The 13,147-nt window shown below is 41.1% G+C and overlaps 1 protein-coding gene across 20 annotated transcripts in view; it reads right to left on the reverse strand.

The window, feature by feature from the left end:
- Dst (dystonin) overlaps nucleotides 1–13,147 on the reverse strand; it is a 397,254-nt gene that overhangs the window by 170,817 nt on the left and 213,290 nt on the right. For all 20 annotated transcript variants that reach the window (XM_075980528.1, XM_075980523.1, XM_075980520.1 and 17 more), the window contains one exon: nucleotides 3,014–3,180. In XM_075980528.1, the coding sequence (XP_075836643.1) occupies nucleotides 3,014–3,180 (167 nt within the window). The remainder of the gene's footprint in view (nucleotides 1–3,013; nucleotides 3,181–13,147) is intronic.

Here is a 13,147-nt window from a genome sequence, read left to right on the forward strand (position 1 = left end):
TAGAGATAAAAATTAGAAAGCTAACCTATGAAAAATTTTAGGATACTGAATTGTTAATAACATACTGTTTACTTAGGTTAGCAAACCTGTTTACTTTCAAATATTCTAGATATAATTATAATAAAAATTATGGTAGACTATCTAAAGCAATTTACTTGACCAGTGACTTTTCACAAAATAGTTTATATTAATCCAAAATTTTGAGTGTGTGTGTGTGTGTGTGTGTGTGTGTATACAACAAAACCAAAGTATGTTTGAAAATACCATAAGGAAACCTATTGCTCTGTGTATAAATAATTTCAAAGCTTAAAATCTGTCATGATTCTGCTTTTATGACAGATCAATATTTCTAAATCCTTAGATATTATATATGAAAGTCTTACTCAATTACCATGGGAAGTAATAGTTGCTTACTTTGGAAAGACATATTTTTGTTTTTAACCCCTAGTCTTCCATCTACCCCAGCCACCTCGGCCACTGCAGTCATCACTCTCTCCGATGGTCCTCCAACAGCTAGCGATTTGCTTAGAAAACAGGTCTACGTGCTAGCTCAGCTAAGTTTTATTATGTAAGCAAAATGAAATCCAATAAAATAGTAAAGCTTCTTATCCAAATAAATACAAGAGATGAAACCATTAAAATTGTATGGGAATAGATAAGTAAAACCAACGGCTCCTAAATTATTATGACTGTTAATATCTAAAAACCCACTTATGTTGATACTTTCCTTGTTATTGCCTTTGTCTCCTTGGTCTTTGGAGTAAATTAAGGTATTAAGAAATAAGACTGGAGAGATGGCTCTGAGGTTAAGAGCACTGGCTGCTCTTCCAAAGGTCCTGAGTTCAATTCCCAGCAATCACCATTACAAGTGGTTCACAACCATCTGTAATAGGATCTGGTGCCCTCTTCTGGAATGCAGACATGCATGCAGGCAAAACCATGTATACTTAATAAATGAATAAATGTTTTTAAAAAATAATATAAACTTTGAGAAAAAAAGAAATATGTGCAAGTCAAGCCTGTCTGTTTAGTTCCTACACACACTGGAGGAAAGGGACTCTTACGAAAGGCCCCAAAGCTTTAAAACACCTCTTACAGACTTAGGTTTTATTTGTGGTTTTTTGTTTTTGTTTTTTTTTTTTTAGCGAAAGAAACCAAGTATGGGACAGAGAATACTGTAACAGAACTTCAGCAACAGAGACCTTGAAAGCTTAGAGCTGGAATTCAATTTTACCAGGAATTCTAGAGGAGAAAAAGAACTACAATTCCAATGTCTGGGCTGGAGAGTGATGGCTCAGTGGCTCTGAGCAGGCTGCTGCTCTTCCAGAGGACCTAAGCCCACACAAAGGTTTACAACCCTGTTCTCCAAGGGTACCTACCAGGAAAGCTAGTGGTTATAAATACAAAACACTCACACACATAAGATATTGTCTTTAAAAAGATCCCATTTCTCACCATAAGCAATGACAGTCTATTTAATTTTTCTTGAAATTTTTAGGATCTCTGATGTACAGTGACTTATTTCAGTAATTAGAAAAAAATACATACGGATGCCAATTTGCTCATATAATCCTTAATGAGTACTGAAGAGACAGATTTCAGAGAGAGAGAGAGAGAGAGAGAGAGAGAGAGAGAGAGAGAGAGAGAGAGAGAGATATTCTATCCATCTATCTACCTATTTTTTTTTTTATAGGCAAGCTCTTGCTATGGAACCCAGGCTGGTTTCAAATTCAGCTGCCATTATGGGCTACCATGGCCAATACAGGTATCAATAATTTTAAAGCAGATGATTTTAGAAAATCTAGTCTCTACAACTGTTATACTACCTAAAAGGTTTTAGAGAAAGAGCTCCACGGTCTTCCAGTGTTGAATGCCTGGGACAGGCAGGGATATGTCTGTGCCACCGTGTGACTGACTCGGTGTCTGCACTGTACCCTAGACAAGAGCAGGCAGGTTGACCCAGGTTTTCTTCCTAATTCAGCAACCTCCATCCACCTCTATCCCAAAGTTGTTTCATCAAAGAAGGAGGCTATCAGACTGTTTGAAAATACACGGTGTTGAGTGTGGACCCATGAAGAGTTCATTACTGTTTTGTATAATTTTTATTATAGTCAATACCTTTTTCAGTTTACTAAGGTTATAGCATAGACTTAACATATTCGTGACTGCAATTTGGTTCTTCAATATGACACATTCTTTGTAAAATCAAGGAAAATAATCGAGGTTAAACCCACAGTTTTCAAGAAACATTTTCTGTGAATTTAATTTCTAATGAGATAGTAAAAGCTCAAGAGTCAGCCTGCCAGGTTTGAATCCCAAGTCCACCACCTGCTAGTCTTGTGACTAGGCAAATATTTACCCAGTGTCTTGACTTCACGTATAACTATGAAGACAAGAGGGGATGGTGTGAGAATTAATGAGTAGAACAATGCTATACACTCAGTGTTATTTCGAATGTTAACAGTAAGAGTTAATCATTTTCATAAGAAAATGGTTCACCAAGCCCAGATCAGCTGTTCAGCCACCCCTTAGAATGATAAAATGATATGACTTGGAAATTCATGGGTTGTTAAGCCTGCGAACTATAAACCTTTGCTTTTCTACTCATCAGTTCCCTATAGATAAAATCTAGATCATCGACCTGCAGACTGTAGGCACAAGAGCTTAATACCTGCTAAGTTGTAGAAAAAATCCAGACATAATACAACTCTGTTGTTCTCTGTCTACCGGTCATGTTCCTCTGTGTATGTGTATGTATGTATGTTTGTGTGCGTGCATGCATGTCTGTCTGTCTGTCCATCTTTGTATGTGTCTGTCTCTGCGTCTCTCTCTGTGTACACATGCATTACAGTTTAGAGAACTAACTCAGCAGTGGGCCTACGCTGTCTTTCATTTTATCTTGAGCTTCTGCTATGCACATGAACTGCTTTTTCAATAGTCACATGTTACTTAAAATGTTAGAAATGAAAGAATGACTTATATTTACATTAGGGCAAACACACAGATTCCATACCTGTATTTATGAATGATGGCATTAAATAGTTTCCCATCTCTCCAGCAAGTAGTGAAATTTTCACACCGTACTCCAGCATAACCTTCTGTCGCCTGCTGTGTCCACAGGAGTAACCTTTCTTTCGCAGACATGTCCTCTGACTCTCCAGTTACATGGATGTCTGATATCTAAATATAACAGAAGCATTAAATCATTAGGAAGGAAGCAGAGAGAGTAAAAATCTGCTATGTGCCAAGTACTTACATCCTATTTTCTTTGATCCTTGCAACTCTTGTTTTTTATACTAAATATATTTCCCCTGTTTTACAGAGGAAAACTGAATTTAAAGCAGGCTTCTGGATTTGACTTATCTGTGTCCAAGTTAAAATCATCCAATTTATTTTTAAGTGTAAAGCACACGGATTTTACAAAGATAAACAACAACAAAACCCTGACATGCAGAGGGATTCGGACTACTCCAAACTGAGGCAGCACAATGAATTGTTGTAAAAGAAACAAGTAAAACAGAATTCCCAGAAATCTTCATGTAACAGCATGCTAACACACAAAATATAAAAAACACAGCTTGAACTTTTATTCTTATACCTGAAGCAAATTATTGAACTTCTGTTTAATGCATTGCACTGGTATTTTATTTATGCTATAACAAATAAAGCTTGCCTGAAGCTCAGAGTGCAGAGCTAAGCCACTAGTTAGCCATAAAGGCCAGGCAGTGGTGGCACATACCTTTAATCCCAGCACTCGGGAGACAGAGGCAGACAGATCTCTGTGAGTTCAAGTCTACCCTGGGCTACATGAGATTGATAACAATCTGTCTAAGAGAGAAACAGAGCTCACACAGGTGGTCCCAGCTCTTGGGGTCACATGCCTTCAATCCCAGCACTAGGGAGGTGAAAAAAGAAGTGATATGGCTGGGCAGAGAGAGGAATAAGGTGGGCGGAGACAAGAGCTCAGGGCATTCAGTCTGAGGATCCAATCTAAGACTCAGTCTGAGGATTCATAGGGACAGGATCGCCCCTTGGGTCTGAGCATTGGTACAGGTAAGAACTCTAGTAGCTGCTGCTCTGTTTCTCTGATTCTTCAGCTTTCACCTCGATAGCTGACTCCAAGTTTTTATTATTATTAAGATCAATTAGAATTCGAGCTACAATGCATTTCCTTATTAAAGCCTTCACTATTAGGCAGATGCTAGGCAAATACATTCGTGCTGTTTTACCCTGAGAATTAGAGTTCTCACCTCAAATCAACAACTTGCTTTTGGGTAATTAATTAATTAATGGGTAATTCTTTTATACAGTTGTTCCCGGATATCTTTTTAGTGATTCATTGTAGTCAACATAGTATATTTTAAAAGCTTCATTTCATTTGTATGTTTATACACAACACAGATCAGGGTAACTATATTGTACTGTTTAAATTTATTTAGTGGCACACCACAAAGTAGGTCGCAAAGGTGACACAACACGCCGTGGTGACCCTCATGCTAACCCAACAGAAGCTGCCCTGCAGGTTTGTCTGCATGCTACAGGGCTGCGGCATTAACCTGCTTTTGTGTTATATCAAAACTTAACATCATTAAAACAATTCTACATTCTTTGCTAGTGAGATCTCTTAAAACAACTTAAGTGAATTTTTTTCCAGATGAAAATAGGTCAGAAGTAAAAGTCATAAGTTACTCTATGTACAATTTGATCTAACAAATATTCCATGTCAAGAATAAGGACGCGGTGCCCTCTCTCATTTTTAACTATATTCTGAAACATTTCTGGCTAACAGCCTATAAACTATTTGGAGCTCCTTGTTCAGTTTTAGTAGAACTTCCATATGAGTTTTATTTGCAAAGTTCTGAGAGCTCCTTCCCACTGAGTGACAAAACAGGACAGGGATCTGCATTGTTCTCCAAGAGTCCCTTCCACTGAGTGACAGAAAAGAACACAGGTCTCCATGGTACACACTGTCCCAAGAGCAACTCTTCCATCTGGGTCCTTCTTGGCATGGTGCTAACTACTCAGGGCACAAAGTGACTTCAGCAGGAGCTCCCTAGTAGATTCACAGTTGGGATTAACATCAATATGTGACTGTTCCCTCCATCAGAGAAATGTCTGACACCGAGAGATGAGGAACAGAAAGCAAGCCAGTACCTGGAAGAGATTTGCAAATAAGGAGGGATGTGTGTGTGTGTGTGTGTGTGTGTGTGTGTGTGTGTGTGATCATCACAAACCCATCTGCAACAGAAACAAAGGCCCAAATAAGAGCAATGAGAGCTGCTTCTCCATCTATCAAATGAGGGGGTAGGGCGCTGATGACAAGGTTGAAGGCCTCTTTCCATCTAAAATCTTACTAAGACACTATAAACACAACAAAGAACCCAGAGATCAAACACAGAGTCAAGCAACTGAAAGTGGAGAATGGGACAGGGCCAAGCCCCTTCCTTATTCTTCCCAGCTACAACAACCAGGGAGGGGCGTGGCCAATCCAAGGACCCCAGGAACAAAGGCTTCAGCATAAGAGTTCTTCCCAGGCTGGCAGATGCTACCTTGTCTACTGTTGTTGTAGATGAAGGTGGGGCCTCACTCCCCCCACACCTAGGGTTCTACAGGGCAGTCAGCCTGGTGGAGCTCCAAGCTGAGCAAAGTCTGCCACACTGGCCTTTAAATGTCTGGGAATGGACATACCACATAACATACAGAAGAATTATGTTTTTATTTTCCATGCGGAAAACAATTACCACTATTTTCTATTTAATAACTTCTGAGGATACTGAGACACAATTATGTGAGATGACTTAGTGACACAGCCCACACCAATTTGCTTCTTGATTACATACTCAAGTCATGCAGCTGTTTAAGAATGTTCCCTCCCTGAAACAGTATGAGAGTTATTACATTCTGTATGAGAATTCCAAATTAGCATGGTGTGATCATGTCTTGCACACAGGAAATACATGCTCAGTGTATGCTGGGTATTTTATTCAGCATCAGCATGGTTTATTAAGACCTGGAACACAGGAAATACACGTTGAATAATTTTTATTTCTGTTGTTATTCCTTTTTAAAAGGGAGGACCAAAACCCTGCACTTCAAATTTATTTTCCCCAGTTCTCAATGTATCAAGGATTGTTTCTGCTGTCTCTAGCTGATTGAAGAACATTCTGGGTGAGCCTAGTTACAAGAGTAATTATCCATTAACTAGGAAAGACAGTACATTTCAGCGATAAGGTGCCAGGGTAAAGGCGTGGGTGCTGTTCTCCCTGAGAGGTGTCAAGGTGAGTTTACAGGTCTGCAACAGTTACAGAAAATAATTGGCCTTGTTATTAAATAATTTCCAACAGATGAATTCTAGACTGCCACTCACACACACTAGTTCACACTGTTACACACACACACACACACACACACTATGTTTAAACTCTAATTTAAAAACACACATTTAATTATGTCATGAACCACGGTTTGCCCTGAAGACTAACACACCACACCAGCTTGCTTTCCTCTTTTCTGGCCATTCTCAGGTAACTGTCCATCGCCTGCTGAGCCTTCCCATCTACGCTGTGTGCTCGCTTCACTTCTGATCTGCCTCCCACAACTCCAGACTCACCAGAAATCGCAGCCCCTGAGAAACAACGCCTCTTAAGGACTTCACATCGCTCCTCATTTTTGAGTGTCAGGTCTCCCCCAGTACCATAACTCTCCTCTAGGCCTGCAGGAGTGTTTCTCAAACCAATACCTATGGGTACAAAGACCTCAGCTTTTCACATTATAGGACACACTTGTTCTACTCCTCAGAAATGATATACCCACAACTGTTAAGCACTTGAGTGTGAATACATGCCCAATCCTCAGCTCCATCTAATACGGAAAACTCACAGTCTTTTCACTCAGATTTAGCATCCTTGGTATGAGCTTCAAACAAGCCACACCCTTCTATCTCAGAGATTAACTTCCGGCAGACAGGCTCCCGCTGAGCTCCATGCCAGCTTCAGATGCTAAGCATGACCACTGTGATGCACACTGCAACCTTTAAAATTCAGTGCGCTTGAAACCGGAGTTTTCTTTACCCTTCATGCACTCCTGTCTATATTCCTACCACAGAGAAGCGCCCCATCATTTGCCCAGTCGCCCCCCATCAAAAACTCTGTCAACCATGATGCATCTCCAACCTCTATACCCACGTTCACCTCCAACCCCACCCTCAGTAACTCTCATACCCAGAACAAGGAACAAGAACTGCAACGTCACTGCGCAGTGTCACAGAGCCTTGCTCGACACTCCTGGATCCCTTCAACCACAGCACAAGGGGAGATGTGGGAGGGAAGGAGGTCCTTGTGCTCACAGATAGAGCACTAGGGGAGCCAAGCAGTGATGTTAAACACACAGGGCTGTCCCTTCAGAGGGAGGAGTGTGTAAGCTGTTTTCTGCCTATGGTTAAGGAGATCCTCTTCAACTTGAACAAATGCAGTCCCCCCAGTAAGCTCCAGCGTCACTTTCAATGTAAAACACTGCTCAGGTGGCCTTACCATGATCCTGGCCATAGAAAAACTTCCGTCATCTTCCAGAATGGAATTTCTCTTTTGATTGAATCCTAAGGGCATTGTATTATATCTTGGCATGGGACTTAAAACTTCTTATTCACTGCTAACACCAGCCTTTAACGTAAGGGGACGTTCTTTAACTTTTCAACTAAGCAAATTCTCTCAGAAGCTCCTGTTACTTTTCTGCTTCAACTGTGAAAATTCAGAAGCTTCTGTTACTTTTCTGCTTCAACTGTGAAAATTTAGATTCTACTTCAATTCATTATTACTACAAGATATAATTAGTTCCACTCACACGTGAAAGATTTAACTCATTAAGTGTATTCACACAGAAACACCTTGTGGTAGTTTGAATGTAACTGGCCACCATTAGCTCAAAGGAAGTGGCACTATTGGGAGGGGTAGGCTTGTTAAAGTAGGTGTGGCCTTATTGAAGAAAGTGTGTCACTTTGGGGACAGGCTTTGAGGTCTCATTTGTGAAGCTTCACTTGGTGACATAGTCCACTTCCTGTTGCCTTCTGATCAAGATGTAGGCAACACCTTGTCTGCCTGCAGGCCACCATGCTCCCCACCACACTCTCTGCCATGATAATGATGAACTAAACCTCTGAGACTGTGAGCAAAGCCCCAGTTAAATCTTTCTTTCCTAAGAACTGCTGTGGTCATGGCGTCTCTTCACAGCAATAGCAACCCAAGCTAAGATGCATCCCAACCATTGCGTGCATTTTGCTATTCACACATGGACGATCCCAACTTCACAGAATGAATGAGGAAATGCTGTTTGCTTCTCATAGAGCAAACCTATTTCAGGGCAGCGCCCTGGCAGGGCAGAGTGTGCAGCAGCAACCGCCATCACCACCACTCTCTATGTACTCCTCCACATACACGATTCTAAGTCAGAAAGAAGAGTCTTTGGGATTTCTACATCAAATACAAATACTTTGTAGAGCCCCCACAAATGTTGGCTTACAAAGAGCAATACGTAGTTACTAAAATGCCCACAGATTAGTTAACAGCCATGCAATATACCAAGGGTTTGCCTACCTATGTGAGCGGTGCAGTTTATTCTTTTTGTTTGCTTGGTTTTTTGTTCTGTGAGACAGGGTCTCACTGTGTAGACCAGGCTGGTCTTGAACTCACAGAGATCTTCCTGCCTCTGCCTCCAAAGTGCTGTGATTAAAGACATGCACCACCATGCCTGACTTAGTGAATTCTTTATTCTACAGAAACCCTCTCTCGGGGGAAAAAAAGAAAGCCCCACATGCTCCCTCTCTCTAGGTCTGTGGGTGACTTCTACCCTTAGAATGTTCTCTTCCTTGTCTGCCTAGTACAGACCCATCAGGTAGGTATTCAGTAGATGCCTACTACGTGAAAAGGCATGGACTGGGGGAGAGAAGACCAAGTATAAATCAGAAACATTGTATGCTGCCATTTGAACCTCTGCAAACTTAGCCATTGTAGGAGATGAAGTGATCATAGTCAGCTCGGCTTTCCAGTAGAAGCTTCCAGACTGACCACAAGGGTCACAAGGGTCTCACAAGGAACCAGTACCAAGTAGAGATGCTACACCTTACCTTCACCATCAAGCCAAAACAAACCAAAAACAAAAAGTCCCAAACTTGACAGGACATAACCTGGAAACTCCGCTAACACATCTGGATTCTCGGATTTCATTGACAGTGGATTGCTAAATGGCCTAGTTGCTGGGAGTGAGTAACAACAGCATCATTGTGAAGCCACGGGATCTGGAAATGAGAAACACCTCCGAGCGGTCAACATCACCAGACAACCGGGAAAGGGAAGAGCCTATTTTTACAGAAGCTGTCACCATCATGGCATGCACGCAGCACAGCTGATCCCCAAACTCCAACACTCCCTGAAAATTTCACATTTATTTAACTTGGTTAAATTTATCTTGGTTATGGGAGACAGAGTTCTAGGCCACAAGAATGTTATGGAATCATTCTGACACAGAGTTCTTCTATCCTAGCCTCATGCGTACACTTAAAACACGTATGCATTTAATATTCCACACAAAAAAATCGCAATTTTATTTTTAACATTTAAAAATAATTATGTCATTTTAAAAGCTTTATCAACTTGACATATACGGATAAGTAGCTAATGTGTACAAAAAGTAGAAAAGCAACATAAGCTATTTCCTGTAGGCAAGGCTATAAAAAGAAGATCAAGGAATCACAGAATTCAAACTGACAGAAAGCAAAGCCACTGGGGAAATGCTGTCCCTTTAGTGGAGGCCATAAAGTGAAAGTAAATAAGACACTGTGCCCAGGGCCTAACATTTTGCTTGCAACTAGGTTCCCTAAATTCCATCTCACGGTTTCTGAGAGTGAAATTTCTCCTCATATTTAGAAAAACATATTATCACTGCCACTGATGAATTTGTTTTTCTCAGCAGCCAGAGTGCACGCCACTAACTCAACAGCTTTAATCACCTTCACCTTCCACCATTTACAGAAAAGAGGCCACTGCTGGGAAGATGCTGCTCCAGAGACTCATCCCGTAAGGGCACGCATGCCTTTGTTCCACCTTAACATTTACAGCCAAACTCTCTTGTATGGGGAATGTCCGTTTCAACAGGGACAGCGCAGCTAACACACAAAAAATCAGAACTTTCTTGAGGCATCAATACACTTGGCTCTCTCACATAAATGGGAGATAGAGGGTTCATTAAAAAACAAAACCAAAAAACTTCCCAGTAAACTGGGTGTGGTGATGTATGATTACTCAGGAGGCTGAGGCAGAGAGATTACTTGAGTCCAGAGAGCCAAGGCCAACTTGGAAAACATATTAAGAGATTCCATCTGAAATAAACTGCTACAAGAAATAAATAAATAAATAAATAAATAAATAAATAAATAAATAAATACATTGTTACCCTCCTTCACTGACAGCCTTCTCCCTCCAGACCTGCAGATCTGTGGAGGCCTAAAATGAGCCTATTTCCACCTTGTCTGAATGTCAGAGTTTGAGGTTGCTCAAAATGGTTGATAACGACCAGGGCTACACATCCTGACCTAGGGTGTGGCTGCTTAGTCCTTTTGACAAAAAGATGGCCCGTACAGGTAGACACTTCCCCCACACCAATGGTTGGAAATTCAAGCATACTCCTGCATCTTCTTTTGAGATGGGGGTTTGACCTTGGGAGAGACTGTCTTCTGGACACTTGGTTTAGGGTGCCTAAACAACAGAATGCTGTAGTCAAGAATTAATGCCTTGCTGGCACAAGTTACTGTTCACGTAGTCCTTTGTATCATGTTAATGCAGTCTTTTGGTTTCTTCCCCTTTTTGTATTGGGGTATAAAAGTGTATGGAAAATAAATTCTGCATTCAGTATTCAGTGAATTCAGCTGAGTTGCCTAAGTCTTAGTGATTCCTTCTTATCTCTGTTCCTCCTACTTTACATTTTTCTAATCCTCATGCCCCTACCCTGTTAAGTGGTAGACTTGTCGAAGCATGGTCCCCGACACAGATCTGCCTCTCTTATTCTAGTGTGTGATGTCTTTGAAGGGAATCTTCTACTAAGGTGTAAACAGACCAAGGTAACTTCAAGAACTGGTTTTCCCAACAGGAGAATTTCTGTTTGAATATGTTGAAGCTTTAAGGTACCTCTGGAATTTGAAGATGAAAACAAACTGATCTACAATGGTTCAAGAAAGGAGTGAGAAGAGGAGGAGAAGGAGGAGGAGGAGGAGGAGGAGGAGGAGGAGGAGGACAGGATGCAGCATCCTTATTGCTATGTAAAAGGTTTCATGACAGCAGAAAACGTCTCGGTAAAACCTGAAAACTTACAGAGCTCTTTGCTTCAGAGGACAGTTAGAGGGTCTCTCTGTACTGCAGGAAAGGATGGTGAAAGGATGAAGGCCATGGCGCACTTTGCATCCAGTCTACTCCTACATTACCTCATGTAATACAAGCAGCTACACACATTTTAGAGATGTGGATAATAAGACCTCTAAGGTTTGTGACTGAAGATCTTATGTGTTCTTTATTCTACCACAAGTATTCCATAACATCCTAGGAGTTTTAGCCACTGATAAACCATCTCATTCTACTGACATCTGAGACCTATGGCGATGTGGAGACGATGGGTAGTTAGAGGACCACCTACACAGAACACAAAGTCCTTAACCCCTTAGGTGGGCTTTACTGACTAGTCTCTCGTCATTTTGACACAAGCTAGAGCTCTCTGGGAAAGGACAGTCAACTGAGAAAATTCTCCCGACTGTCCTGTAGGCAAGGTTCTGGGGGCATTTTCTTGGGGATTGATGTGGGAGAGCTGAGCTCACTGTGGGTAGTGTAATCCCTGGGCTGGTTGTCCTGTAAGAAAGTAGGATAAGCAAGCCAGTAAGCAGTGTTCCTCCCAGGCTTCCGCTTCAGTCCCTGCTTCAGTGTCCCTGCCCCGACTTCCCTAGATGATGAACTGTAGATGTGTGAGCCAAATAAACCCTTTCCTCTCCAAGTTGCTCACTGTTTCCATACACAGCAACAGAAACCTTAAGACAGAGTTGGACGGAAAAAATGCCATCAAACAGAAATTACGTTTCTTTGCATGTGGTATTAGAATAAAATATTCTATGTGAGACTTTTGATAGTATTAAGAACGGAAGCCACAGCTGGAGAGAAGGAGCGCACCATTGTTCTCCTAACCCAAGAAGTTTTTCACACAGGGACGTCCGGAGATGGAGACCAGACCAAAGCTGCGGAACCTGACAGCCTGCAGTGAATCTCATCCTTCCTAACCAGTGGCTTCTTTGGGCATCAGTTTCCTTTTGTATAAAACAAGGAAGCAATGGCATCTCATAGAGGTCTCAGGACAGTAGGTACTCCAGGGTAAACTGAGGCCAATGTACAAAGGGGAGTGCTAATTAAACTCTGATCTACACCACTTGCCACTGCGGTGGGCGAGTCCACTTCCACATGGAGCCGTCAACACAAGCATGTATTTTCAGGTTCAGATGTTGCTTCTGAAGACAACTCTTTTAGAAAGCATTTACTATTTTGGCAGAAATAAGTGTAATCAACACATTTTTAGTGGCTGCTTCCAAGTTTAAAAAAAATGTGTTAGAATGTTCTGCAAAATACTTTAAGTGAAAATGTTGCTCAAACACCATGAAACCCTAACAATTACAAACTGCCTACATGAAGGAAAAGACTAAAGTGATTTACACATTGGCAAAAATTCAGGCTGGGGTTTTAGGTTAAAATAAAAAAAAAAACCCTGCTAAAAACAAAGTGCTAAAGCTAAGCTGAGGACTACTCAGGATAGCCCTCATTTTTGTCCAAACATAAAAAAATATACCCGTTTCTTTGGTAGAAGAAAGAAAGGAGCTCACAGTTTTATAGGTCCTCCATCAAGTTTGAAATAAAAAACATTGTAAAGCTGATTGGGGTTCAAATCCTATGTGATTACATTTTCATTAATTAAATAGCTATAGGCAGTCAAAAATCAATAAACACATTTTCATTAAGAAGATAAAATGGTTCAGAAAGAAACAAATTACTCAGTTATATAAAAGATGATCTTCAGTTTCAGGACGCAGGATTAGCCTAGCACAGGTCAGAAAGAAGACATTCTGAGT

The sequence above is a fragment of the Microtus pennsylvanicus genome, chromosome 7, assembly GCF_037038515.1.
Source record: "Microtus pennsylvanicus isolate mMicPen1 chromosome 7, mMicPen1.hap1, whole genome shotgun sequence".
NCBI lineage: Eukaryota > Metazoa > Chordata > Mammalia > Rodentia > Cricetidae > Microtus > Microtus pennsylvanicus.